The sequence below is a fragment of the Elephantulus edwardii genome, unplaced genomic scaffold (genome assembly GCF_000299155.1).
Source record: "Elephantulus edwardii isolate Elephantulus edwardi_28Jun2011 unplaced genomic scaffold, EleEdw1.0 scaffold00296, whole genome shotgun sequence".
NCBI classification, from domain to species: domain Eukaryota; kingdom Metazoa; phylum Chordata; class Mammalia; order Macroscelidea; family Macroscelididae; genus Elephantulus; species Elephantulus edwardii.
In genome coordinates, this window is record NW_006400046.1 from 1,806,842 (window position 1) to 1,833,971 (window position 27,130).

Consider the following 27,130-nt stretch of genomic DNA (forward strand, 5'->3'; position numbering starts at 1 on the left):
CGGCGGAGGAGGCTCCGGGGCAGCCGCCGGGGTGGTCGTGGGCGCCGGCGGCGGGCGAGGCGCCGGGGGCAGCCGGCAGGGCGGGCAGCCCGGGGCGCAAAGGATGTACAAGCAGTCCATGGCGCAGAGAGCGCGGACCATGGCCCTCTACAACCCCATCCCCGTCCGACAGAGCTGCCTCACGGTCAACCGGTCCCTGTTCCTCTTCAGCGAGGACAGCGTGGTGAGAAAATACGCCAAAAAGATCACCGAATGGCCATATCCTTTGCCCGAGCCCCGCGGCGCCTCCCCCTCCTCGCCGCCTCCCTCTTGCCGGCGGGGAGAGACCGGGGGCTGATGGGAGGTGGGGGGTCTTCCAGGGGCTGCGAGAGGGGGTACCGGGAGGAGTGCGAGCTCCCTGCACCCCACCTGGGGTGATGTGGCGGCTGGGGGCCCTCCCGAGGACCCAGTTCAGAGTGAGGGTTGGGCCTGGGGTCGGCTGGGGCCTTGGCGAGGGCTTCAGAGCCGGTTCTGGGGGTGCGGGGAGGATGAGAGTTCTCTCCAGCCAGCTGGGACCCGGGGCCTGGGGGCTTCTGGTCAGGGCCAGGGGATGCTGGGGGCCTGGGCAGGCTGCCTGGGCCCGTCCCTCGCCCGGAAGGATCAGGAGCCTCGGGGACCTGAAACCCAGTCCCAGCGCCCGGCCTCTCCTGCCTGCCTTCCCCCCCACCAGGGGCCGCGCTCCCAGGCAGGGAACTGGAGGGGCCTGCGGGAGAAGAGCCTGGGCACACCACCCTGTGTGGGCGCCACACTGAGGGGCCACCAGTACCCAGACCACAGACCACCCCCATCGGAGAAGGAAGTGGTGGAATGGGGGGCACTTCACTCTCCCCCTTGTTGGTAGGCCCCTTTCCCTACCACTGAGTCGCCCCATCTTTTGGATGGGAGAGAACAGCTCTCTTCTGCCCTACCTGGGCCCGGGCCTGCAAGACCCAGCCTAGGCTCTGTCCACCAAAAGACAGAGTGTGAGAAAAAGAGATAGCAGGTCCTTCCTAGGGCAGAGGGTCCAGCTGTGGGCTGGATCTGCGGCTCCCACCCAGGGAACCGCCAGGGGACACAAGACTCTCGGCCTCCTGTGGACAGACCATCTCTTGCAGGTAAATGCTTTTCTCTTTTTCTCTACACCTTACCTCTCCCCGCAAAAAAAAAAAAAAAAAAATTAGAAGATCCAGGGTAAGAAGGTGAAGACCCCATTTTTTTTTTTCCACTGTGGTTCTCTCAAAATGCAGATCCCATTGTGTTTCCTTTAAATCGGTGCTTGCTTGAAATAAACCTTGAGGAGTGCTTAACATCTGTTGAGATGTAGGCAGGCAGGGTGGGTAATTAGCTGGGCTTTCTAGCGGTTATCTAAGCATGACCCAGATTCAAAAGGGGGGGGGACTTGCCTGCTTCCCAGGCTGGCTGGCTGGCCACCGTGCCCTGCCCAGATGTGCCCGCTCTTGGCCCGGTCCCCACTCGTGAAAGAAATGAGTGGCCCAGCAGGCCTTGGAGCTTGGCGCCTAGACCATCCTTTCTGTACCCCCTTTGACTGTTGTAGACTAGGCCCTGGGTGGTCCTGCTGCTGCTTTTGGGGGAACACAGTGGTAGATCCACTTTAGGGGGCCTCAAGGTGGAACCTAGTTCTTGGTTTCCGGGTACTGATGTTGCCATGGCGGTTTTGGAGAGTATAGTTTTCTTGTGGTGGGGGGAGAAGGAAGAGGTTCATCAGAAATCCCTTTTGGGTGGTGTACCCCCAGCCACAGTGTCATCTGGAGTGGTGCCCAAGACAGGAGCCTCGGTCTTGGCCTCCTAAGCTCCCCCTTATGGAAAAGGCTGGTCTTCAAGGTGGACATTTCCTTCCCACATCAGGCTTGTTGAAGTGCTCGGATGTCAGGTGGTCTTCTCCCCACCCGCAGGGTACGAGTGTACTACTGTCAGGTAGCTGTGAGGTCCAGGAGGGGTTCACTGGGTTGACAGCTGTCCGTACGTGCGTGGTGGAGATGATTCCCTCCTGGTGCCTGGATGTGAAGTCTTCTAGGGGGAAGGAAGGAGGTGGGGAGTCCTCCGGTGTCCTTAACTCACCCTTTTCCAGCCTGCATCCCGCAGCTCAGAGGATGGGGTAGGGGGATGACAGGGGCCTTTCAGGAGGAATGGTGTGGTGTGGTGTGTGGCGTGGGGATGCAGATGAATGGAGCACATACTGACAACCTCACACTGACTTGCTTTGGCGAACTCTGAAAAGCTTGCTGGCAGCTTGGAGCTGAGTTTGTACCTTTTGCTCTCTGCAGACAGTTTGAGTTCTTTGACCCAGGGTAGCAAGCTGCATGGCACAGTCCTGCTTTGGAAGGGAAGGCCCTCTTCCTTTCATCACCAAGCAGGGCCATCTAGGACTGGGCTTTCTCAGATAAGGGCAAGGGCAATGAATGACCCATGAGGTGGAGAAGAGAATTCAAGCTCAAGTGAGGAGATGGAGGGAGCTTGGTGATAGGCAGTTGAGGAACATCACTAAAGCAAGTTAACCCAAAGCCTGGTGGAAATGCTGAGAAATCAAGGGAACTCAGAGGATGGACTCCTTTATCCCAATACTTCTGCTGTTTCTAATATAAGTGTGTGTGTGTGTGTGTGTGTGTGTGTGTGTGTGTGTGTGTATATGTATCTCATATATGGATTGATTTCTATTTTTATTAACTTTGAGGATGAAATCTACCGTAAGTACAGAACAGATCATAAGTTGGGTCAAGCTTGATAAATTTTTTAGAAAGTCAATACAAACCCATGAAGCCTACATTCTTATCAAGAAATTAAAAGTGGCCCTTTCCCCAGTGTCCCCTCCTGTCTCTTCCCAGTCGCTCATCCTGCCCTCATCCCACCCAAGGGTCGCCGCCCGCCCGATTTCCAACCCCACAGCTCTGTTCTGCTCTCTTGTTTTAGATACATGGAGACACGTAGTATGTTCTTTGGCATCTGTCTCCTTTGGCTCAACATACTGCCTGTGACTTCATCCATGTAGCTTCGAGGATTTGTCTCCGGCTGCTTTTCATGGCAGGGTAGTGTCTTATTGTGGGCCTGGGCCAGCATTTCTTTATTCTTCCGTTCTAGTGTTGAGAGCCACTTGGGTGGTCAGTTAGGAACATTCTTGGGCATGCCTTGGATGAACCGTGGTTGTTTTAGCATTTTCCTTGGGTCTGGACGAGGAGTGGAGTTGCCCCTTTTTCTGAGGTGCCTGTTGGTGGGACTTTTGTTGGGAGATTGCATTTAGCAAGGGTTGGGGGGGGCGGGGGGAGGGCGGATAAGGCAAGTCGCTTCCTCACTTGGGAAGGAGGAGTGAGTGCAGGTTCCTCAGACTTGGCCTTGGGCTAGAAAAGCCTGAGAGTGCTGCTTCAGCTGAGGTGGAGGGTGCAGTCCTGTGTCCCTCACACGCACACATCTTCTGCCTCTGTGATTCCGTCTCTCTGCGCCTCCCTCAGCAACTCAAGCTTGATGCTGCCCAGGAGAACGGGAACTTTTTGCTCATTTTTCTTGTTCTCTTCCTAAGAAAGCCCAGAATGGAAGTCTTGCACGTGTGTGACATTCACGTGGACATGGTTCCTTTTTCCCTCCGTGAGTGGGCGGGTGGCGAGCTGTCCGGGACACACACCTTCTCACGTTCATGTTTTTGTTGAGTGCAAGTTTGAGTGGAAATATGGCCGCGATGGGCTCTGGTGGATTCTAAAGAGCTCAGATCTGTCAGCTCAGTAAGGCACAGCTGTCACCCTTCCTGGTGCTCCTGGTTGGTGGTGCAGGTGGTTTAGTGCTGGGCTACCCACCAACTAAAGGCTGTTCAGACCCCACCCTCACCCTCCTAGAGACACTTGGAAGCGAGGCCTGCAAGAAAGTCCTAGCAAACTGCTTCTAAAAGGGCACGACCATGAAAACGGGGGCGGATTCTCCACACGGCACATGAGTCAGGAGTTGGAATTTCCTTGGTGGCAACTAGGTTTGGTTTTTGAGTTTGTCACCCTTTTGATAGCTTTCCTTGTCCTTCTGATCCTCTACCTAGTACTGAGGTATCCATCCTGCCCCCCCTCCTTGCCCAGGCCAACAGATGTCCTGCTGAAGGTGTGAAGGGCGCTGGAGTTTCGAGAGAATCGTGGACACAGGCCTGTGCGTCTCATGTTGGCTCCTGACCACTGACAGTCCAGTGACACACAGACCTCAGGGAACCTGGTCATGCTCGCTGGTGACCCGCCCAGTCTTTTTTTAATGGAAGATGCTTTTATAAAATGTTGCTATTGGCGTGTGCCATTGAGTTGGAACCCACCCAGAGCTGGCCTTCATAAATGAGTAAAATACTCACTGTGGGACGTGGTGGGAGCCTGGCGAGAAGGTGGCCTCTGTTAGTATTCTCACCCATCTAGAAACAAAGAATATGCTTGGAAGTATGTTATTGTTGTTATGTGCTGTCAAGTCAGAACCGACTCCGCTCACCCCTCCAGCAGATTTGCAGAGGCTGTAAATCACACAGGAGGAGATTGTGGGTTCGAACTGTGTGCAGAAGAGTCCAGGAGTCTCCTAGGTCAGCTTGGCTGGAAGGTCCAGGAAAGCGAAATTCTGGGGAGTGAGTGAGGAGCCGTGGTGGCACAGCGGCAGGAGTACGCAGCTCTAATGAAAAGGGTTATAGTTCGAAGCCACCAGCCACCCCTTAGGAGCCATTGAATCCTCTATCATGATGAAAGCCTTTGATGAGGATTATACAGCCCTGGGAACCCCGAGGGACAGTTTTACTCTGTCCTTTTAGAGTCACTGTGAGTTGCAGTTGGCCTGACAGCAGTGCGTTTGGAGAATTAGCTTGGCTTTTTCCATTGGGATTTTCTTCCATAAGGATATGATCACTCCCCTCCAGTCCCCCCCCATCCAGAGAGAGATGAAAACTGAAGGTTGTTTCTGAGCTCCTGTAGGGAGAAAACCCGATCTGATGTGACCCAGGCTGTTTATAAGCGTTTGGTATGGATTTGGAGACATTTTTGCTGCAGAAATGTTCAATAGGCTAGAATGGACGAAGATGTGGCAGTCCCCATGGGAAGTGGTACAGGATCCGCGTTTAGGCTTCTCAAAACAGAGTACATGGGTCTTTTTAACATGGTGTTTCTCGTCGCACAGGTCTGGGGTGGGGCCTGAGATTCAGCTTTTCAAAAGCAAGCCTCTTGGGATTGCCAGTTCAGCAGCCCAGCTGGCTTCGCTTGAAGTATCCGGGTTATACTGTAGAAACAACTCTTGCCCTTTCTTCTTCTTCTTCTTCCTCCTGAGCATATTTGTTTGTTTGGTATAAGTCACATAAAATAGAATTACCTTTTTTTTAAGTGTACAGTTCTATGAGGTTTTAAAAGTACTCATTTGGATATTTGTACACATATGGACAATTGGATAACCATTACTACAGACACACACACACACACATGCATATAATGGTTTTGTCACCCCAGAATATTCCCTAGTGCCCCTTTGAGGCAGCCCGTCCCCTAGCCTCCAGCTCGTGGCAGACATTGATCTGCTCCCCATAACTGTAATTTTTGTCTTTTCCAAAAGTCATGTCAAGGAACTCAAATACCTTCAGGGTGATTCTTTAACACCCTGCAAAGCCTTAGAGACTCGCTGATATTGTCACTTCAATCCATAGTTTATCCCTTTCCACGACTGATTAATATTCCAGGGTGTGGAAGGACCCCCCTGTCTTTACACCCATTTAATAGTTTCCAGGTTGGAGGATTGTGGCGAGAGCTGCTACAAACACAGGTGGGTAGGGTTTTGGGGGGACATTTGGGAACGTAAGTTGCTTTTCCCTTGGGTAAGGTCTGGAACGGGACAGCTGGGTTTTGTAGTTCAGCATGTTTAACGCGCTGAGAATCTGCCAAACTGGTTCCCAGAATGCCTGTGTTGGCTTTATGTTCTCACCCTTGTTCGCTCCCTAAAAGCCCCAGGTGCTAAGCTCCAAAGTATGTCTGGCCCTCATGTGTTTAAAATGAGGGGCTGTGGCCCGCAGAAGATGCCGGAAGTGGTAGCGTTGGATGCCAACCAGAGACATGTCTTTTGCGGTGATATGTCTGTCCTGTTATCTGTGTAGCAAGAGAAAGGGGTGTCTGCCGTGGGGTGCATCGGTTCTGCCATCACTCTTTAGTAAACAGCCAAGCTCTGAGGCTGGGAGAGCTCCCCAGCTTCCAACCCCTACTGTGTGGAGCCACCCTCTCTGCTGGTTCAGCAAGTGAAACAAGAGGTCCTCATCATCCTTTGTCAGGTTGTACGGAGATCTGCTCCTGTGAAGATTTACAGCCTAGGAAAGCGTGTGGGGCAGTTCTCCTCTGCCCCTTGGGGCTGCTGTGAGCTCGGGTCAGCTTGATGGCGCGTGACGCTGGCTCAACATCTGGTCTACCCTGCTTGTGTTATGTGATGGGGGAGGAAATTCCTGAGGTGCTCCATCAAAATATGTTCCTGAGATGTTCGTGCTTGAGCAGTTGGAGAAGCAGGCTCCTGAGAGTGAGGTCCTCCTGCAGGAACTTGAGGGTGTCTGTTGTGTGCTTGGCCCCCTTCATTGTGGCTCCCGTAAGCCATCCTGGGGTGCACCCTCTACAGCAAAAGCCTTTTCTGGGAGGTGGACTCAGTTCCAAGATGGTCAGCGTCCAAGGGTCGTGCCGTTAAGGCTCCTCTGAGGATGCTGGCTCAGCTTGTGGGGGGGGGGGGGTGGGCAGCAGCCTTCCTTGAGAAGCAGCACAGTGGGGGGCACTCCGGCCACTGGCCACGCAGGCGGCGGGAGCCACTCACCAGTGTGGCCAATGGGGGGCACTCAGTGTCCTCAGTGGCTCTTCTGATACAGAGCATCTTCCTCAGAAGGTTCCAGGAGGGTCAGTAAGGATACACATGGAACGCACTCAGGAAAATGCACTGAGAACGCCAGAAATGCATTTGCCATAATAGTGCAGCATCGTTCCTTCGTCCAGCCTTCCTTCTTGGAACCTCTGGCTGGAAAGGCGACTCTGCAGGGGGATCGGGAGCACAGGGCCCATGGATGACTGGCTGGCGTGGATTTATTCACCTGAACGTGGCACTTTACAATTCAACTTCTGGCTGTTTCTCAACTTCTGTTTTCTTGGGAAGCTTTAAGGAGAAAAACATTTATGCCCGTTTGACCCATTTTTCTATTCCTGTTGGTCTTAGATAACAGTCATTCTCTCCCTGTCCCTCCCCGTGTGGGTGACAAGATGAGGGGGGTTTAAGTGTGCAGTTAGCTCTCCTGCTCCCCCGCCACCTCCATAGCTTCGTTCTTAGCAGGTTAGGAGTCTGACCCTGGCCAGAGGCCTTAGGCCCAGGTGCCTCTCGTGCACTCCACAGCAGAAGCTCGCTCAGACTTGCACTTAGAATTTGTCATCCTTCCCTCCACTGCCAGTCTTTCTTCCTTTCTGAGAAGTTGGGGAGCAGCCCCCCTCTTGAAGGTGAGGTCTTCCTTCAGGGATTTAGAAATATCTTGTTGTTGTTGTTGTTGCCATCAAGTCGAGTACGACTCACAGAGACCCTATGAACACATCCAATCTGAACACTGTCCTATCCGAACCAGCCTCAATCTCTGACACGTTCAAGCCCATTGCCACAGTCACCATATCAGCCCACCTGCTTGAGGTCCTTCCTGTCCTTTGCTGCCCCTCCAACCTTCCCAAGCATGGTGTCCCTCTCCAAGGACTAGCCTCTCCTAGCAGCATGCCCAAAGCATGTGAGACAAAGCTTCATAATCTTTGTCTCCAAGGAGCACTCTGGCAACAACTTCCCCAACACATAGCCGTTTGTTCTTTGGGACGTCCGTGGGATCTTCAGCTCTCTTTCCCAACACCGCAGCTCAAAGACATCAGTTCTTCTGCCATCTTTAATCATTGTTCAGCTCCCAGAGGGCTAGCAAGTGACTAGAAAGACCATAACCCGAGTCAGACGCACTTTAGACCATCTTAGGTGCTTAGATAACTCTTGGTGGCTGCATGGATTAAACACTGAGTTGTTAACTGAAAGATTGGTGCCTAGGATCCACCAGCCGCATCACAGGAGAAAGGGGGCCATCTGCTTCTGGAAAAATTTGTAGTCTTGGAAATAGTGTGGGCAGTTATTATTGGACCTACAGGTTGGTAGGAGTTGGAATTGACTTGACAGCAGTGAATTTCGTTGGTTCTGGATGTTTGAGTGGGTGGCCTGTGACACCTTTCATTGCCACCCCCCGTTAGGGATTCCAGGATGCACCTTCAGCAGCAGAGGGCTGCACCAGTGAAGGAGAAACCAGTCTTCCTGAGAGGATAGAATTGGAGGATCAGGAGCTAATGAGTTTGTCAAGTTGGGTTTGGAAATCCACCAAGGCATTGGCCTGATCTGCACTGGTCAACCACCCACCTTGCCTGAGACTGTCTTTGTTCTGAATCCCCTGTCTCAGGAACCTCTTCCGTCCAGGACAATCAATCACTCTTGTTGTAGGTTCTCATTGTGAAATCACAGCGGTGAGGGAGAAGCAGGCGGTGCCCTGGAAAGGTGAGGGTTGTTAGCTTTCTCCTTCAAAAAGCTGGGACTTTTTGTTTGAATGAATTCTGCTTTCGGAAGCCATCTTTAAGGCAGCTAATACAAGCAAGATCCCGGATGGGTGTGGCGTGAACGTCTCACTAATGCTGCATCAAGTTTTGCGCTCTTCCCTGAGCTGAAGATGGTCTTACTTTCTGCTCAGATTGGTACAGCTCTGAGTTTTCCATGAACGCTCAGGTTGAGTCTAACATGATGACTCCTTTTAACAGCAGAAAGAGGAAGGACCCCATGGGAGAAAATGACGTAGTCACTCACATGGCCAGAGTACGAAAGATATCATTTAAAACCACGTGTCAGGAATTTTATGCGGCATTCTTAGGGATAGGTTAACGGTTTTCTCTTAAATGAGTTGTTAGTGCAAACCTCCACCTTGCTGTGTGGGACGTTACAGTATTCTGACCTTCAAGGACCAGTGTTGAGATCTGCTGTGTTCTTTCATCCCATCAGTCTTGTGTCTTTTCATTAGTTGGAAGGAGAGCAGGTGGGGCTTTGCCAACCTTGGGCTTGTGGAGATGTTTCAGGATGAGGGCGACAAATGAGGAAGAAGGAGCAGGGGCACAAGGCGATATTAATGGAGACCAGGTGTACAGGGTTTGAAGGCAGACTGCTGTGGCTGCAAATCTCAGCTCCAGTTTGTAAGAAAACAGAGCTTCCCAGTCTCCTCACCTGGAAAATGAGTATAGTATTCTCGCCTCCAAGGAGTCGCGTTGGAAAACATCCAGAGTCAGCCAATCCGTAAAGATAGAAAGGAGATTAGTGGTTGCCTGGGGCTTTGGGAAAGGGAAAATTAAGAGAAGTGATTGCCTGATGGACACGGGGCTTTGAAAATACGCTAAAAACGCATGGAAGTGGTGGTCGCACAACATTGTGAGTGCGCTGGTTGCCGCTGATGGTATATGTTCTTGTATGTTCATTTTACTACCATAGAGAGAGAGGTTGTGCACGGAAAGCATGTAGCCCGTATGATCAAGCCTGAAAATGGCAAGATTGTTTGGCTGTAGACTCCGTGCGGACAGGGGCGGGGTGGGTGGTGCTTCTCATTGCAGTCTGGTACCTGGCACACAAGGAGACTGAATGCATCGCTATAGGTGGGGTTTTGTTGATGGAGTTTTTTTTGGCACCTCGTGTTAGCAGAATATGACTGTAATAATAATTCTTGGCTCGTGACACACTCTCAACGTTGTGTCTCCTTGAGCTTATTTCTATTCGGTTTTTTTTAAGAATAGGTGGAGACTCTGGAAGACCCACCGCGAGAACTAGAGTCAGAAACTAGAACGAGGCCCGTGATGTTGCCGCGCTCAGAGGCGGAGGTGCCCACAATCCGCATCACCTGGAGGGTGGGTTAAGCACCAGGTGGCTGAGTCCCACCTGCCGGGTTTTTTGATTCAGGATGTTTGACATGAGGTCTGAGGATTTGCATTTCCAGCAGGTTCAAAGGCAGCGCTGATGTTGCCAATCTAGAAGCCAAGCGCCTTCCCGCTTGTGACTTCAAACCCAGCCTTCACCCTCATGTCTCTTTCCCCTCACTGAGCCATGTGTATTCTTCTCTTACTTGTATCTTTTAAAAAATAGTATGTTATTAGGGAGCTCTGGTGGCCTAGTGGCAAGAAGCTGCACTGCAATCTCAGAGGTTATGCGGTTCAAATCCACCATATCCTTTGCTGGAGGAGGGTCAATCTCCTCCTGTGCCAGTCAGATGCAATTTGATGGTATACACATAAAAAATAATAAAATAAAACTTAAAAAAATAGTATGTTATTTAAAACAAGAATACCATAACCATATAAAAAGGACCCTAGTGGCACAGCCGTTAGACGCAGACTGCTCTTAGCAGTTCAGACCTACAAGCCACTCCACGGTAGAGATATGTGGCAGCCTGTTTCCATAAGGTTGCCTCTCTTGGAAGTCCTACAGAGTCATTCTCCTCTGTCCTGTGGGGTCCCTGTGAGTTAGAACAAATGAACTTGGTGGGTTTAGTGCATTTGACTTTTTGTTTGATGTTCATGATGTAAGTTGAGCTTTGCTGGTTTCTGAGCCTTTTGGAAGGGATAAGTGTGCTGGCTATAAGGGAGCTCTGGTAGCCTTGTGGTTAAGGAGTTGCACTGACAGCTCAGAAGCTGGTGGTTCAAATCTACCAGCTTCTCAAAGGTGAATTATGCTTCCTGTATGAATTGCAGCTCTGAAAACCTGCTGGAGGGTCAGCTGGGAGCGGGTTCTGACTTGAGGGCCATGAGTTATTGTTGTTGAGGGGACTGTAGATAGCTATGGGGATGTGTACTTATTTTTTTTCACTCAACAAGATTTCTGTGATTCATCCTGACTACTGAGTATAGTTGGAGGTCATTTATTTTTCTTTCCTATATAATATTGCATTCGGTGATGATACAAAAATCTATTTATCCATTTTCCTGAGTGATGGACATTTGGGATGTTTCCAGGGTTGTTTTTTTTTTGTTTGTTTTGGGTTTGGGTTTTTTTTCCCCTTCATTACAAACAGCGCTGCTGTGATGAATAAATAATTTTGAATGAATGAATTCAAGGTGTTAAATTTAGTCTGTGTACTTGGGAATCTAGCTTCAACAGAGATGAGATTCATCAGCGTCTCTTCTGTGGAATACCAGCCATCTGATAGGCACTGGCTCAGCCATTTCACAGTCAACTCATCATCTCTCCAAGGGTTGGGTCAACCACAGAGCCCCGTTTCTGCTTGTCTTCTGAGAATCAGGTCCTATGGTTTAGACACTGATCGATGGGGTAGTTGAACAAAGCAGCATGAGAAAGTGGTCATGAATGTGGGCCCTGGAGCTGTGTGGCTGGGGTTCGGATCTCAGCTTTTCAAGTCACTAGTTGTATGGCCTTAAGTAGCTGTGTGTGTTGGCTTCCCAGACGGTACAATAGAGATTCTAATAGGACTTCTACCAGAAGGTTTAAATGCATTAATGAAGAGTCTGAAAGTACTTGTCTCAGAAGATTTGAATGAGTTAATTTATGTGCTGTGGTGCCTGGCACTCAGTAAGTACTATGTGTGTGTGTATATGTGGATGGATAGACAGACAGACTGGAGGAAAAGTGGCATCTGTGTGCTCCTGCTTGATGAGCTCAGCAGTCATTGCATGAAGGGTCATGTTGACTGTTGGCATTAAAATTCCACAGTTCCCAGGCCCAAGTAGGATTTTTTCCACTCTGTGTTAGCAATCATTTCCCGTTTCTTAATCCACTTCTCTCCCATTCCCTACTCCCCATGGAGGCCAGGCCAGACTCTCTCCAATCTGCTCATAGCTCCCCTGCCTCTCACCGTATCTCCATTTCTTCACCTTAAAAGCACCATTTTTGAGGACATCAAGAACTTCAGAACAGCAAGGAGAGGCCAGCCTTCATGAGACCCTTACAGGGACTTTAAACATTCAGGCCTTGCACAAAGTATGGTAGCTGGAAATATTTGTGTATTTTAATATGTTTGTATTTGTTATTGGAATGCATATTTTTTTTGTCATTAGATCTATTACAGTGCAACTTTTAAAAGTTTTGTATCATTTTTTTGAGATGTTAACAGTTTTAGTTTGCTTGGCTCCACAGTCAACACTCTTGGTACCAGCAGCTGGGAAATCAAGAGACAAATTGCATTGGGAAAGTCAGCTGTCAGGGACCTCACCAGAATACTGAAGAGCAATGACATCAGTCTGGAGACTAAGGTGTGCCTGATCCAGGCCATAGTCTTCGCAATTGCTTGCTATGCATCAGAAAGCTGGACAGTGACTAGGGATGATAGAGAATTGGTGCCTTTGAGCTGTGGTGCTGGAGAATAGTGTTGAATATACCATGGACTGCTAGGAGAACAGACAGATTTGTCCTGGAGAGGATGAAACCAGGCTGCTCTTTGGAGGCTAGGATTCCGAAGCTTCATCTGACATACTTTGGGCATGTTATAAGGAGAGACCAGTCCTTGGAGAGGGACGTCATGCTTGGGAGGGTGGAGGGACAGTGTAGGAGAGGAAGACCCTCAAAGAGATAGATTAATAGCTATGTCAGAAACAAAAAGATTAGCACAGGATAGAGCAGGGTTTAGGGCTCTTGTACATAGGGTCGCTGTGAGTCACAAGTGACTCGATGGCACATAACAACAACAGCAACGTCATAGTTGTGGTTTAGAGAGGAAAGGTTCATCATACAACTAGTGTTGAATGGGTGAATGAGTGTCTGTATGGGGTGAGGGAAAACTGAGTGGACAGATGAGAGGAATAAAGAATGGGTGGATACTGAGTAGATGGGTAATTGGATGGGTGGGTGGGTGGGTAGAAGAATGAATGGATGAGTTAACCCATGGGCAGATAACTAGCTCAGAAGGTAAGGGAATGAATGGATGAGTGGATAGGTGGCTACCTGAGTGGATGGTGGATGGGTGAAGTGAAAACTAGGTTTCTTCTTTGAATCTTTCTAACCTTTGATGTTCTTACTGATTTCGGAATGACTGAAGAATTTCTCGTTTACCACTCTTCATTGGGCCTTCTCCGTTGTCACGTGAATCTTGTGTGCTTTTCTAGAAATCAGTAAGATTGTATGTTTATGTCTTACCTCTAATTAGAAAGTGCCTTGATGTTAAGGGACAGCTATTTACCTTCTTCACATCCCCCAGCAGTCCCAGCTATCTTATGCGTGATGTTAACCATTAGCAATTTAAATGTTAAAATGAACAATTTGATGTTAATTGAGTAATGGTGAAGAAAACAAATAATGTTGTTGACAAAGATTCCTAAAATTCCAATAACACCTGGCTTTGTTTATTTCCACACTGAGATTCAAAGTAAAATCCTGTGGATTTAGCCCCACCAGTGATTAGAATATATAGTGTTTAGCTGGTGCAATATGTTTTCCAAGGGAAATTAAAGGAACATCTAAGAAGAGATCTGCCCTAGTCTTCTGTTTGCCGGAGATTACAATTCTAATAGGTTATTGCTGAAATACCTGCTGTTCTGTTACACAGTTTAAAGGGCAAGGATGTGATGTCCTAGTCTCCACCCTCAACCCTCCCCAAAAAAGAAATTCAGACTGATGATCGGCAGGAACCCCACTACCCTACCCCCCCTCTGTCCTGAACCAAACCGCATTATCCTTTCCCAACCTCTGTTCTACCAAGATGTTGTTGATATTGTTATGTGCCATCAAACTGACTACGACTCACAGTGACTCTGTGAACAATGACTCTGAACCCTGCTCTGTCCTGAGCCAGCTTCACTGTCCCTGACACACCTGACTCTGTTGTCACAGTCACTCTCTCAGTCCATGTCAACCAAGGTCTTCCTCTTCTGTACTTGCCCTCCACCCTTTCAAGCATGATGTCCTTCTCCAAGGACTGGTTCCGCCTGACAACATGACCAAAGTATGTGAGACAGAGCTTCAGAATTCTTGCCTTCAAGGACCAAATTGTTTTGACCCTCTCCAGGACAGGTCTGTGTGCTCTGTTTGCAGACCATGGTCAATACTGTTCTCCAGCACCACAAGTAAACAGCATCAGTGAGTCTTCTTTCATCTTTATGCATTGTCCAGCTTTCACATGCATAGCAAACAATTAAGACCGTGGCCGAAGATCACATCTTAGTCTTGAGACTGATATCTTTGTTTTTAGCATTCTGGAGAGATCCTTGACAGCAGATTTTCCCAGTGCAGCTTGTCTTGATTTTCTAACTGCAGGTGAGTGTCAATTGTAGATCTAAGAAAGAGAAAGTCCTTAAAAATCTCAATCTTTTCTCCATCTATCATACTTCCTATTGGCCTATTGGTGAAGATCTTTGTTTTCTTGATGTTGAGATATAATCCATATTGAAGGTTGTGCATCTTTGACCTTGTCTAACAAGATAGTTTTTAAATGTAATACTTCTTACAAACCACTGTTGTTATGTGCCGTTGAGTCACCTGCAATTCATAGTGATCCTATGTACAACAGCTCTGAACCATGCCCTGTCCTCAGCCAGTCTCATTGACTCCTACACACCTTCCCCCATTGCCCCAGTTACCGTACCAATCCATCTCATCCAAGGTCTTTCTCTCCTGCGCCATCCGTCCACCTTTCTGAGCATGATGTCCTTCTCCAAAGACCAGTCCCTCCTGGCCACATGCCCAAGGTATGTGAGATAGAGTTTCAAAATCCTCGCCTCTAAGGAGAAACATGATTTATTTTCTTAGTTGTCCATGGTATATTCAAGACTCTTCTCCAGCACCACAACACAAAGGCATTGATTCTTCTTCTGTCATCCCTAGTCATTGTCCAGCTCTCTGATGCATATGAAATAATTGCAAAGACCATGGCCAGTCAGGCCCACCTTAGTCTCTATTGTGACATCGTTGCTTCTCAGTACTCTGGAGAGGTCCCTGACAGCAGATTTTTCCAGTGCAATTCATCTTTTGATTTCCTGACTGCTGGTGTTAAGAGTGTTGATTGTGGAACCAAGGACGCTCTAATTGTTAACAACCTCAATCTCTTCTCCATTTTCCTGTTCTTTACCCAGAAAGATTCTGAGTCAGTCTGAGATGGGGCCCAGCCACTGCATTTTGATGGGCACCTTTGCTATTTTGATGAGGGGCATTCTTTTGAATGAGTACCACAGTAGCAGATTCAGCCTAATCGGTTGGTTGTTGTATGCTTGGCACAATTTTGACACATAGTAGGAACTTGATAGTAAATATTGGTTGTTGGAATATGTGAAACCCAAATTGAAAAAGTATTTAAATATTCAACAGAGTTACATATAATACATTAAATACAATCAATCATCAAAGCACCTAATTTATTGTGGTTATTATCATGCAGTTGAGCTGAGCATGACTCATAGTGACCCTACGAACCAAAGATCTGCACCATCTTCACAGATCCTGACACACAAGAGCCCACTGCAGCAGTCACCGTGTCAATCCACAGTCCATGTCAACAGTCTTCCTCTCCTTCGCTGACCCTCCACCCTTCCCAACATTGTGTCCCTCTCCATGGAATATCCCCTCCTAGAAACATGCCCAAAGTATGTGAGGCTAAGCTTCATCATTCTTGGCCTTGAAAGAGCACTCCAACTGCACTCTATCCGAGACATATCTGTTTGTTCTCTTGGCCGTCCATGGGATGTTCAGTGCTCTTCTCCAACACCACAGCTCAAAGGTATCAATTCTTTTTTGTTTGTTTGTTTGGTTGGTTGGTTGGTTTTTTTCCAAGAAACGAACAGGCCTATATTGCATGGTCTGAGAGGGACGCGAATCATCTGACCGCACACAGAGAGTCAAAATGGCACTGGCTTTGATTCTTTTTTTCTGTCATCCTTATTCCTTATGCTACCTTTGTATTTAAAATCACCTAGTAGAGGCTGAATGTATTCATTCACTGAACAAAGTATTTATTAAGCAAGAAATAAATGAGAGTGGCATCCACTTCCTAAACAGCATGCCTCTGGCAATTCTATGAACTTTGAGAAACAGTGAGAGTTATAAAAAGGCTTCAGGTCTTTTGTTCAAAGGGTTTCTATGAGTTGTGCTCAACTCGACAGCAATCAACAACAACTATAGGGGCTGAATTTATTCATTCACTAAACAAAATTTCAGCATTAAGAAAACAAAGATTCTCACCACTGGGCCAACTGGCAGCACTATGATGGAAAGAGATTGAGGTTGTTCATAGTTATAGCTTGCTTGGTTCCACAATCAACACTCTTAACGCCATTAGTCGGGAAATCAAAAGATGAATTGCATTGGGAAAATCTACTGTCATGGACCTCTCCAGAGTGCTGAAAAGCAATGATGTCAGTCTAAAGACTAAGGTGTGCCTAATCCAGGCCATGGTCATCTCAATTACTTGTCATGTTTCAGAGAGCTGGACAGTGACTAAGGATGACAGAAGAAGACTAGATGCCTTCGAGTTTCCATGCTGGAAAAGAATCTTGAATATACTGTAGACTGCCAAGAAAACAAGTTTGTTTTGGTGACAGTGAAACCAAGTATCTCCTTGGAGGCTAGGATTTTGAAGCTCCCTCTTACATTGTGACCAGGAGAGACTGGTCCTTGGAGAATGACATCATGCTCAGAAGAGTGGAGGGACAGCACAGGAGAGGAAGATCCCGAATGAGATGGATTGATATGGTGTCTGGGGCAATGGGGGTTGATGTGTTGAAATGAGTGAGACTGGCTTAGGACAGGAAAGGGTTCAGAGCTGCTATACATAGGGTCACTAGATATTGCAGACAACTCAATGGCACATAACAGCAAAAACATACTATATTGTTTGTTTGTTTGTTTGTTTTTAATTTAAGCCTGATGTTTAGCGTCAACAAGACCTCTGGGAGGGCCTTTGTTAAAAGTTGGTTGTTGTTATATTTTGGAGGAAAATTCTTCTAAGTGGTACAGCACTCTTCTGTCAATGTGCTGTACTGAGGTAACCCGGGGTTGCTGTGATGCCGAACCTTGTGCCATTGGGGTGTCAGTTACCATAATGGTTACCCATGGTGGACAGTGTTTAGTGGTGCTCCCAGTTTAACACAAGTTTGAAAGCAGGGGTGGCATCCACTTCCTAAACAGCATGCCTCTGGAAAAATCTGTGAACTTTGATAAATGGTGATGGTTGTGGAAGGACTTCTGGTTTTTGTTCATGGGGTAGCTATGAGTCGTGCTCAACTCAATGGCAATCAACAACAACTAGGTACCAAATACTAGATTAGAGACTGAGCTACATGGTTTCAGGGAAATAAGGACACAGTTGTTTTTCTCAGAGCTCTTAAAATCGAGTTGTGGGGTACTGACCACTGCTGTAGAGTGATGAGTGAAGTATTTAGAGTAGATGGTCAGGAAGGGCCTCTCTGAACAGATGACATTAAGACAGAGATCAGAAGGAAGCTAGAGTCCTGTCTGGCTTGTTTTCTTCCTGGTCTCATCTCCTCTATTCTCTGCCCCTTTGACTCTTGTCCAAACTCTCCTGGCCACTTTTTCGTCACATCACGTTTATTTGCATCTCAGGGCACATGTGCTGGCTGGTCCTTCTACCTGCTTTACTCTCCTCCAGTCCTTTCTGTGGTGGGCTCAGCCTTAGTACAAATGTTGCCTCCTCCAGAGTGTTTCCTCTGAATATATTGAATACCTGAAATACAAAGAGAACGAGAACTCTTGGGAGTGTTCTCCCATTCCATTCACTGGAACTCTCTGGAGACATTTTAATGTGTTTCCTTCCATGCCATTTTATAGTTACAAAGATAGATTTTGCTTTTTTAAAATTTTTTATTATTATTATTAATTTTCATGAAAATTTACAGACACTTTGGATTTCCATTCATTCATTGTTGCACTTTTCTCCCTGCTGCTTTTTTGCTTTTTTTTTCTTCAGGAAATGGGAATCACTCCACACAATCATTGTTCCGACCTGCTCTTTTCATGTAGTACATTGTGACTACTCTTCCATGCTAAAAGCTATCCTTGGAAAAACTCAGGGCTGCTACGTATAGTTTGTGCACCGTGCAAAGGCGTCATACCTCACCACAGTCACCATAGAACTGCAAATTTATCATTTCAGTCCCCAAGCTGATAGAAGTTGAAGCGTCTTATTCTAACAAAATGAAGATATTATGACAATTTTTTGACAGATGGACCTAACAACTTGAGAAAGGGGCGTCTTGTTTAAATTCACACAGTTGTGCTGTATGGGTTGGCGGCAACCCCAGAAAAGACTGTTGTTAATAGCTGATGAATATCCTACTTTGTGGATATGTCATGCTTCATATAACTATAATGTTTCTAGTTGTTCCTTTGTTTTGCCATTAGGAACAATACGGCAAGGAACATCTTAGATGTAAATCTCTGTCCAAGGTACTCATTGTTTTCAGAATCAAGGTTTTGTGTGTGTGAGGATACTCCACTTGTGGAGATTCTGTTGCTCCCGTTGTCCATGGACCTCTAAAAGAGACGCAGGGAGCAGATGACTGGTTTATTCAGGAGCTTGGGACAATGAGCAGGAAAAGAAGCATTCATTAGTTTGGAATTCTTCCTGAGTTCCATGTAAAGCTTTTAAACTTAGGATGAGTTTGTTCTCCCAGAGGATATTTGGCAATGTATGTAGACATTTTTGGTTGTCACGAATGGAGAAGTGCTACTGGCATCTAGTGGGTAGAGACCAAGAAAAGCTGCCAAACATCTTAAACTGAGCAGAGCTCCCCCATTCCCACCCACAGAGAACGCTCCAGCCTGAGAGGTCAGTAGTTCTGAGACTGAGAAATCCTAACGTGAAAAATCCCAGCGTAGAAGAGTCCATGACACAGGTTTCTGAGAGTGGAGTGGGTGGATTTAGGGGGTTTGGGTGACTTGAGTTTAGTTTACAGTTTCTCTTCCTAGCTGGGTGTCTAAGCCAGCTTTCTGTGAACTTTAGATCTCACACGATCAGCAACAGGCTTGCCACTGACAGATTCGTTGATGTAAATATAGATGAGTCTAGAGAAGGGAAGCTCAGCTGGAGTTAGAAAATGTTAGAATGAAAGCTGCCACGGCCTCCCCTGCTCCCTCCTCCTTCTGGTGCCCGGTTTATAAGTCGTGTCTCACTTTCCTTGGTCTCCTTGCATGGTGAGCTCTGCTGGTGTGGACGGCACGGTTCTATCCCCCTGTATCCTCAGCCAGGCCTGCCGACGGGCGTGGATGGGCAGAGACTCCCTTTGCTGATTCGTTTAGTGACGTTGCAAGGGGGGGAATGTATTCATTCTTCATAATAATGTACTGAGTACCTACTATGTGCAAGGTGAAGGGGAGGGGATAAAGGCTGGGAGATGACAGGACAGTGAGGTGACGAAGGTCAATTGTGAAGGGCCTTCCGAGAGAGGTAGCAAAGTGACAACTATATTTAATTCCAAGAAAAATAGCATTGTTGGTCCCATTACAGTTGTTTGTTTGGTTACTTTGCTGGTACACCAGCAATTGGGTGCTTTTTGTTTGTTTTTGCCCTAATAAAAAGGCAGTCTTAGGGAGCTCAGTGGCCTTGTGACAAGAAGCTGCACTGCAATCCCAGAGGTATACGGTTCAAATCCACCAGATGCTCTGCTGGAGAAGGAAGGGCAGTCTCCTCCTGTACCAGTCAGATCTGATTTGACAGTACATACACAAAATAATAATAAAAAAGGCAGTCTTTTTATTTGGGTGTATATGATCTACGATCGGCTGTTTTTCATCAGCACTGGCCATGTGACTTTTTGAATTGTGGTGTTGGTGAAGAGTTTTGAAGATCCCACGGACAGCTAAAGGAACAAACACATTTGTCTTGGAAAAAAGTGCAACCAGGGTGCTCCCCAGAGGCAAGGAGGGTGAAACTTCCTTTCACGTACTTTGGGCACGTGTCAGGAGGCACTAAATCCTTGGGGAAAGATGTTAAGCTTGAAAAAAAGTCGAGGATCATTGAAAGAAAGGAAGACCCTCAACAACCCGAACTTGAACATGGTAGAGACTGTGAGGCTAGCACAAAATAGGAAAATGTGTCATTCTGTTGTTGAGTCAGAATTGACTCAGCGGCACCTAAAAACAACCACCGTGTGGCAGTGAACTGTCAGGTAATCATGTCTGTGCATATGCCTGTGACTGTGTGGTTAGGGCGGGTTCCTGGAGAGGGTATTGCTGGGTCATTGGTAAGGTTCTTGATTCAGGATGACAGAGAACAAAGCACACGCACCTTCTTCCATTCCAAGAGCCCCTGCGCTGACCTCATGGCTCCTGGTGTTGTCCTTCGTAATAAAGCTCTTCTAGATGTGCAAAGAACAGATTCCTCTAGGACACACATTTCTTCAGTAACATGAACCAGCTTTCATCAGCATGCACTGTTTGTATTTGTTTTGTGACCTCCCTCATCAGCGCTTTGTCCAGTTCCATCTAAGGATGTCTTGTGGGGGACTGGGTCAGATGAGGACTGGCCTTAAAGGAACTGAGAGTCCAGTGGCTCTCTGCTGGCTTGAGGCTGTACAGTGCAGGGGGTAGGAGGCACAGCTGTAGAGCCAGGCTGTCTGGGCTTGAGTCCCAGCTCTGCTCTTGCCAACCCATATGATCCGAGACAAATCACATAAGCCCTCTGGACCTCCTGTCCTATCTGTAAGATGGGGACCGTCCACCTCAAGGGTTGTTGAAAGGTTTGGGAGCACTTGGAACATTGCCTGGCATGCAACTAGTGCTGAATAAGAACTTGTAAGATCTACTCCTGAAAAAGGCCGCCATTGAAAACCCTGTGGAGAACAGTTCTACGCTGATACACATGAGGTTGACTCAGTGGCAACTTGTTGTGTTGTTGTTATGTGCCGTTGAGTCGCTTGTGACTCATAGCGACCCTATGTACAGCAGCCCTAAACTCCGCTCTGTCCTGTGCCAATCACACTGTCTCTGACACTCCCATCCCAATTATCCCAGTCACTGAATCAATCCACCTCATAGAGGGCATTCCCCTCCTGTGCTGTCCCTCCACCCTCCCAAGCATGATGTCCTTCTCCAAGGACTAGTCTCTCCTCACAACATGTCCAAAGTATGTTAGGCAGAGCCTCAGAATCCTTGCCTCCAAGGAGCCACCTGGTTTAACCCTTTCCAGGACAAATCTGTTTGTTTTCCTAGCAGTCCATGGTATTCTCAACACTCTTCTCCAGCACCACAGCTCAAAGGCATCAATTCTCCTTCTATCCTCCTTGGTCATTGTCCAACTCTCTGATGCATAACAGGTGATTGCGAAGACCATGGCCTGTATCAGATGCACCTTAGTCTCCAAAGAGATACCATTGCTCTTCAGCACTTTGGAAAGGTCCCTAACAGCAGACTTTCCCATGGCAATGCGCCTTTTAATTTCCTGGCTGCTGGTGCCAAGACTTGACTATGGAGCCAAGCAAACTAAAGCTGTGTACAATCTCAATCTCTTCACCATCCATCCTGATGCTGCCAATTGGTCCAGTGGTGAGAATCTTTGTCTTCTTGACATTGAGCCTCAATCCATATTGTAGGCTGCAGTCCTTGACACTCTGCAGCAAGCACTTCAGGTCCTCTTCAGTTTCAGCAAGCAGGGTTGTGTCATCCTCATAACGCAGACTGTTGATAAATCGTCCACCAATCTTGACCCCACATTTCTCCTCATAGAGCCCAGAATATTATGAGGTAAGCTTTATCCCAACTGTGTGTGTGCATGCTGCTGCTTGTGTTTGAAAATCCCTTTTGTTTGGAGGCAAATAGCTTCCACGTGATCTACAAGCTCCCCAAGCCCTTTTGCTGTCTTTGACTTTGCTAGCCAACCCAACCAAACCCCTGATGCACCCCGTAAGGATAAAGATGGGGCCACTGTCAGTGTTCAGGGTGGGGCGTGGCAGTTTTCTTTCCTTGAGCGTTGTCCTAGCTCAAGTCTAAGATTTCATTCAGACTTTGCAAAGGAGGAAGGAGGTGCCATGTCCCAGGAGGATGTGGAAAGGGATTGGCATTTTGGGGAAGTGTTACAACCCTGAAAACTTACCTACGTTTTCAAGAGGAGTTCTAATAACTGGAGCTTCCTTTTATGGCATTCTCTGAGCGGTTCATGTGGCTGTCAAGCTCAGCAGTTGACCTAAAGGTTGGAAGTTTGAATCTCTCCAGAGGTGTCTTGAAAGAAAGCACCTGGAGATCCACTTCTGAAAAATCAATCGTTGAAAGCTCTGTGGAGCACAGATCTTCTATGACATGTGTCATGTACCGTTAAGTTGGGACTAACCCATAGCTGAGTCTCCAGCGGGTTTTTAGAGGCAGTAAATCGCATGGGGAGAAGATCGTCTTTCTTCCACAAAGCAGCTGGTGGATTCGAACCCTGTGCCTTTGGGTTGATAGCACAGTCCCTTACCCCTCAGCCACTAGAGCTTCCTGATGTAGTCATCATCAATTGGAATCAACTTGATGGCAATTGGTGTGCAGAATATGAGCTCACAGTGTATATAAGAATGGTTCTTGCTTACTTAATCTTCATACCAACCACAAGAGCTCAGTAGATTTTATTTCTTTATTAATTTTTTAATTATTGAGAATATACACAGCAGACCTAACACCAGTTCAGTAATTTCTGTATGTACAATGCAGTGCAGTTATTACATTCTTTAAGCTGTGTAACTAGTCTACGCTCCTTTTCCTAATTATTCTTCTTCCCTTAGTATAAACTCACTGTCCTCTACGTTTCCTATCTAATCCTTTGAATTGCTGTTGTTAATTTGATCGTAAGGATGTGATGTTCCAGAGAGACATTCCTCCCTAGTCAAGCCAAACTATTGTTTGGTTTTAAGAAGATATCAGGGGATATTTCAGGCCTAAAATTTAAAAATCATCTCAGGGCAGTCGTGTCCGGGGTTCACCCAGCCTTCATGGCCTTAGCAAACCTGAATTCTATTGACATTTGGCATTTTGTTCTGCATTTTCCCCATTTTGATCAGAATTTTCTCTACACTCTTTGATCAAAATGTTCAGTGATGGTAGACATGCACCCTGTATCCAGTTCTAATGACATGGAGACAATTAGGCATAACTATTCCATCCCCCCTCAATTATGATATTTATTTTATATTGATTTGCTTACAAAGTTCATACATACTGCGTTTCACACAATGCTTCATTCATATCGTGTTTCATACAGTCATTCCCACTCATTATGTTTTATAAAATTATAAAATTAATCACTATTGACCTATGCCCGCCATTACCCTTTTTTTCCAGATCTCCACCAGATTTTTCCCATTTCTTTTACCCCCTCCTTCTTTACACACCAAACTACGCAACCCTCTGATTTCCCCTCTGCCCACCCTCACCCCTCTGCTCTCCCCCGTTGGATCCTCATACATATTTTACTAGCTAGCTGTCTGTTTCTACAATAATAATCTTGTACAGTATTTGTCCTCCTCCATCTGTTGTTCTAGGTGAATTGATACCAGTTGTAGTAACTGATGAGTCTGTTAGTACCCCATTTTACAGATGTGGACCTTGAGGCTCAGAAAGTTAAAATCATTTGCCAAAGTGGCAAACTGTCCTGGGCAGGTAGAGACTAAAGTAGGAACAAAGTCTCTGAGGGACAGATCCTCAGATTTTATTTTTTTTTCCTTGAGAACCATTAGTGCATGCCAACAAGGTGGAGTGTTAGCTGTGGACACTGGTCTGGAACAGAGTTTAAGGTATCTATTTGGAAGCAGTTTAACCTTCGTAAGTTATTTAGCAACAATTCTGTTTCCTAACTATTGTTCTTAGCTGTTGTTGAGTTAGCTTCATTGCGTTTGAGCTCATCATGACTCATGGAGTTTTCATGGATTGATTTCCCCCGCCCTTACCCAGAAAGAAATAACAAAAACTTTTCTTCCTAGTCCATTTTAGTCTTCATCTGAAAAAATGGGTATAATAGTATCTGTCCTGCGCGGGAATGCTGTAATTTGTAAATCAACGGTGGAAGTAAAACATCATGCCTGGATCATAATAAATTTGCGTTACCCAGTGGAAATTCTTACTTTCTTCATTGGTTCAAGCGCAGACACACAGACAGACAGGAATCTCCAGGCTGGTGCGGCTGCTGTTCTAGACTGGGAGACAGAGCAAAGACCAGGCAAACAAGACAAGACATCTCAATAAGTATGATGTGAGGTGCGATGCATCGAGAAAGCAGGGGTGAAGCTGTGACTTGTGGGAGTCGTTTCCACTTAGTCAGGGTGGCAGTCGCCCCCAGAATGTAAGCTTGGAGGAGTCTGCGGGGTGTAGTTCTTATCTGTTTACTCTTAGGGAGCAGGTGCAGTCATGGCGAGGGTAGAGGTCTGTCTCGTAGGACAGCTTTGTCTAGTGGGTAAAGGGAGACTGAGTGGAGACACCAAGTAGAATGAGTGAAGGGGGCAGGTGAGAAAATACCTGAGCAGGTGGGCAGTTCATGAAAGGAAAGTGGAGCAGGCGCCAGGCATTTCAAACTCATCCTTGTTTCTCGAGGACTTTGGTCATCTTATGCCCTAAATCACCTGAGTCCCTTAAAAGGACTGTGGAGCCAGTTCTAAGGTAACTTTACAAACTCTAGCTAACTTTCTACAGTTCTAGAACTTTTTTTGATAGTCTGCTTGATGTCTTGCTTTCTTTTCTCAGAAGTTGTCTATGCTGTGTTGAATGGTTCAGTCACCACCAGCCACATGCAGTTATTTCAACATAAAAGTTAGTTAGCATTATTTGGAGCAGAAACTAAGGGGAAGTAAGACTTACTCTCTCTTTCTTGAGGGACGGCAATAGGAATTTCAGAACCCAGAGACCTCTCCTTGTCTTCTGGCAGTATGTGAATACTCTCCACATCTTAATTATTGATAAACTTCTTACAGATAATCTAAACACACACACACACACACACACACAAGTTAGTTAGCATTAAATAAAATGAAAACGTGAGTGTCGCGGCTTGCCAGCCACATTTCAAGTGTTTGGTAGTCACGTGTGGCCAGTAGCAAGCAGACTGAGCAGCAAGGTCTAGAACATTCCGTATTTCCAAAGCTCTTTTGGACCTACCACGGTGGAGAGCTTTCCTGTGTGATCCCTGGCCCAGCTCCACTGCAGACATGCTCTATCCCAATCTGCATTTCAGCAGGAGCCCCTGGTCATCTTGGCTGCACTGTGGGTCCCTGGGTGGTGAAATGCTTAAGCTCCATCCTGCAGATGCTGATTCATCTGTTCCAAGTAGCTTCTGGGCCTGGGAAATTTTGCAAACTCTCTTAAAAAAAAAACAAAACCAAAACAATTGTCGCCTAGTCCGTTTTGACTCATGGCAACCGCGTGCGTGTCAGAGTAAACCTGTCCTGCACAGTTCCCAGTGACTGATTTTCCTGAAGTCACCCTGAGTGGGTCTCCATATTAACCACCCAGGGATGCCTGCAGACTCCCTGGGGATTCTAAAGTTGAGCGAGAGTAGGCAGAGGGCCCACCAGATAAGGTTAAGAACTCTGGGGAGGTGGACAGTCCCGAGCTGGAGGGGTGTGTGTGTGTGTGTGTGTGACTGTGTGTCTGTGACCTTCGACAGACTGCTGACCCTCTCTGAGCTTCAGGTCCCTCCTGTAAAATCAGAAAGCTGCGGGCACCTCCCTCCCAGGCTCTAGCATGGTTCCAGGTGCTTCGCTGGGCCCGGACCCTGCAAAACTACCTGCTGTTAATGTTAAAATGAGGCCAATAGCCAGCCTAAGAGCTAAGAGAGTGGTAGATGCTAAACTTGCTTTTCAAAATAGGTTTTGAGTTTTCATTCTTAAATTTTTTTTAAAATGGAGGTGAAATTCCCCTAACATAAAATTAACCATTTTACAGTCCACAATTTATTGCATACATCCACAGTGTCAGAGTTCTAAAGCTTTTTCATCACCTCAAAAGCAAACTAGGGACTCATTAGCTGCCGCTCTCCTTGCCTTCCCCAGCCCTGACGGTCATTAATCTGTGTTCTGTCTCTGAGGATTTACTATCCTGGTTTTGGGGTCTTTGAAGTCTGTTCGCATCACATCCAAGTGAGACCAGGAGAAACTCGGCCCCCTTCAGGTCTGGGTCTGTGGCCACTGGCTGCCCCCACCAGGTCCTCTCCTGGTGCCCAGGGCCTCCCAGCCAGCGGGGCCCCGTTGTCACCTTGGTGTGTTCATCCCAGCAACAGCCTCATGTCTGTTCTCCTGGGGCGGTCACAGATGAGAGGTTTCATCTCAGCTGGGTTTCTCTTAGTTAAATATTTAACAAATAAGACCTACAACTTGTGATGCTGAGGAGTGTTTGATAGTGAAATTAATGAGGGGGAGAGAGGCAGGCTTCCACAGGTGCCTGGCTGAGCTGGGCCGCTGGCACCCTGGGGTCCAGATCTGCAAGGCCCTCAAGTCCTGGCTGCAGATGTTTGGCGACCTCAGCGAGCCCAGCCAGGCAGGGGCCTCCCTCTCTCAGTAGCAGGTAGCGCCGATAGCACCATGTTTGGCACAGGGTGACCACTTGATAAGTAAGTGTTAAGAGAGAAAGAAAGAGTGTGTGTGTGTAGTACATGGAGGAAAAGAGAGAGAACAGAAAGCCAAACCCTCTACCCTCAAGTTGCTTTCAACTCATAGCAACCCCAAAGAACAAAGTTGAACTGGCTCATGTTAAAAAGATGTGGAGAGAGAAAAGTAGAGCGGGATGAGGAAATGAAGACAGAGTGACCATGGGGGAGTGAGTGGAGGGAGATGGGGAGTGAAAGGGTTGGTGATGGAGGGAAATGAGAAAGGGGGTAGGATGAGAAAAGAAGAGGGAAAAGAGACAAAAAGAACCCAGCGAGAGCGTGGCTTTTTTTGAACGTTGCCCAACCCCATCCTCCCTGGCCACGTCTGTCCCTGTGTGTGTCTCCCATTTCTCATTTCCTCTGTACTCTCTCTTCTCACCATCTCCACAACACTGTTCATTTCCTGTGTCACTCTTATCTTTTCATATTTTTCCGCATCTTTGTTCCTTTTCTCTTTCTTTTTATAAACTGACCCTTCATGTATGTGTCTTGTATTTTTCCGAGGATGTCTGACTGTGTGTGTGTGTGTGTGTGTGTGTGTGTGTGTGA

General features: G+C 47.1%; 1 protein-coding gene across 1 annotated transcript in view; it reads left to right on the top strand.

Annotated features, from left to right (window-relative positions):
* Positions 1-7: 7 nt before the first annotated feature.
* The window catches only part of CACNA1A (calcium channel, voltage-dependent, P/Q type, alpha 1A subunit), a gene marked incomplete at its 5' end in the record, with an annotated part of 317,117 nt that continues 289,994 nt past the window's right edge, over positions 8-27,130 (top strand). Inside the window, one exon of the mRNA XM_006900825.1 lies at positions 8-258. Within this exon, the coding sequence (XP_006900887.1) occupies positions 8-258 (251 nt within the window). The remainder of the gene's footprint in view (positions 259-27,130) is intronic.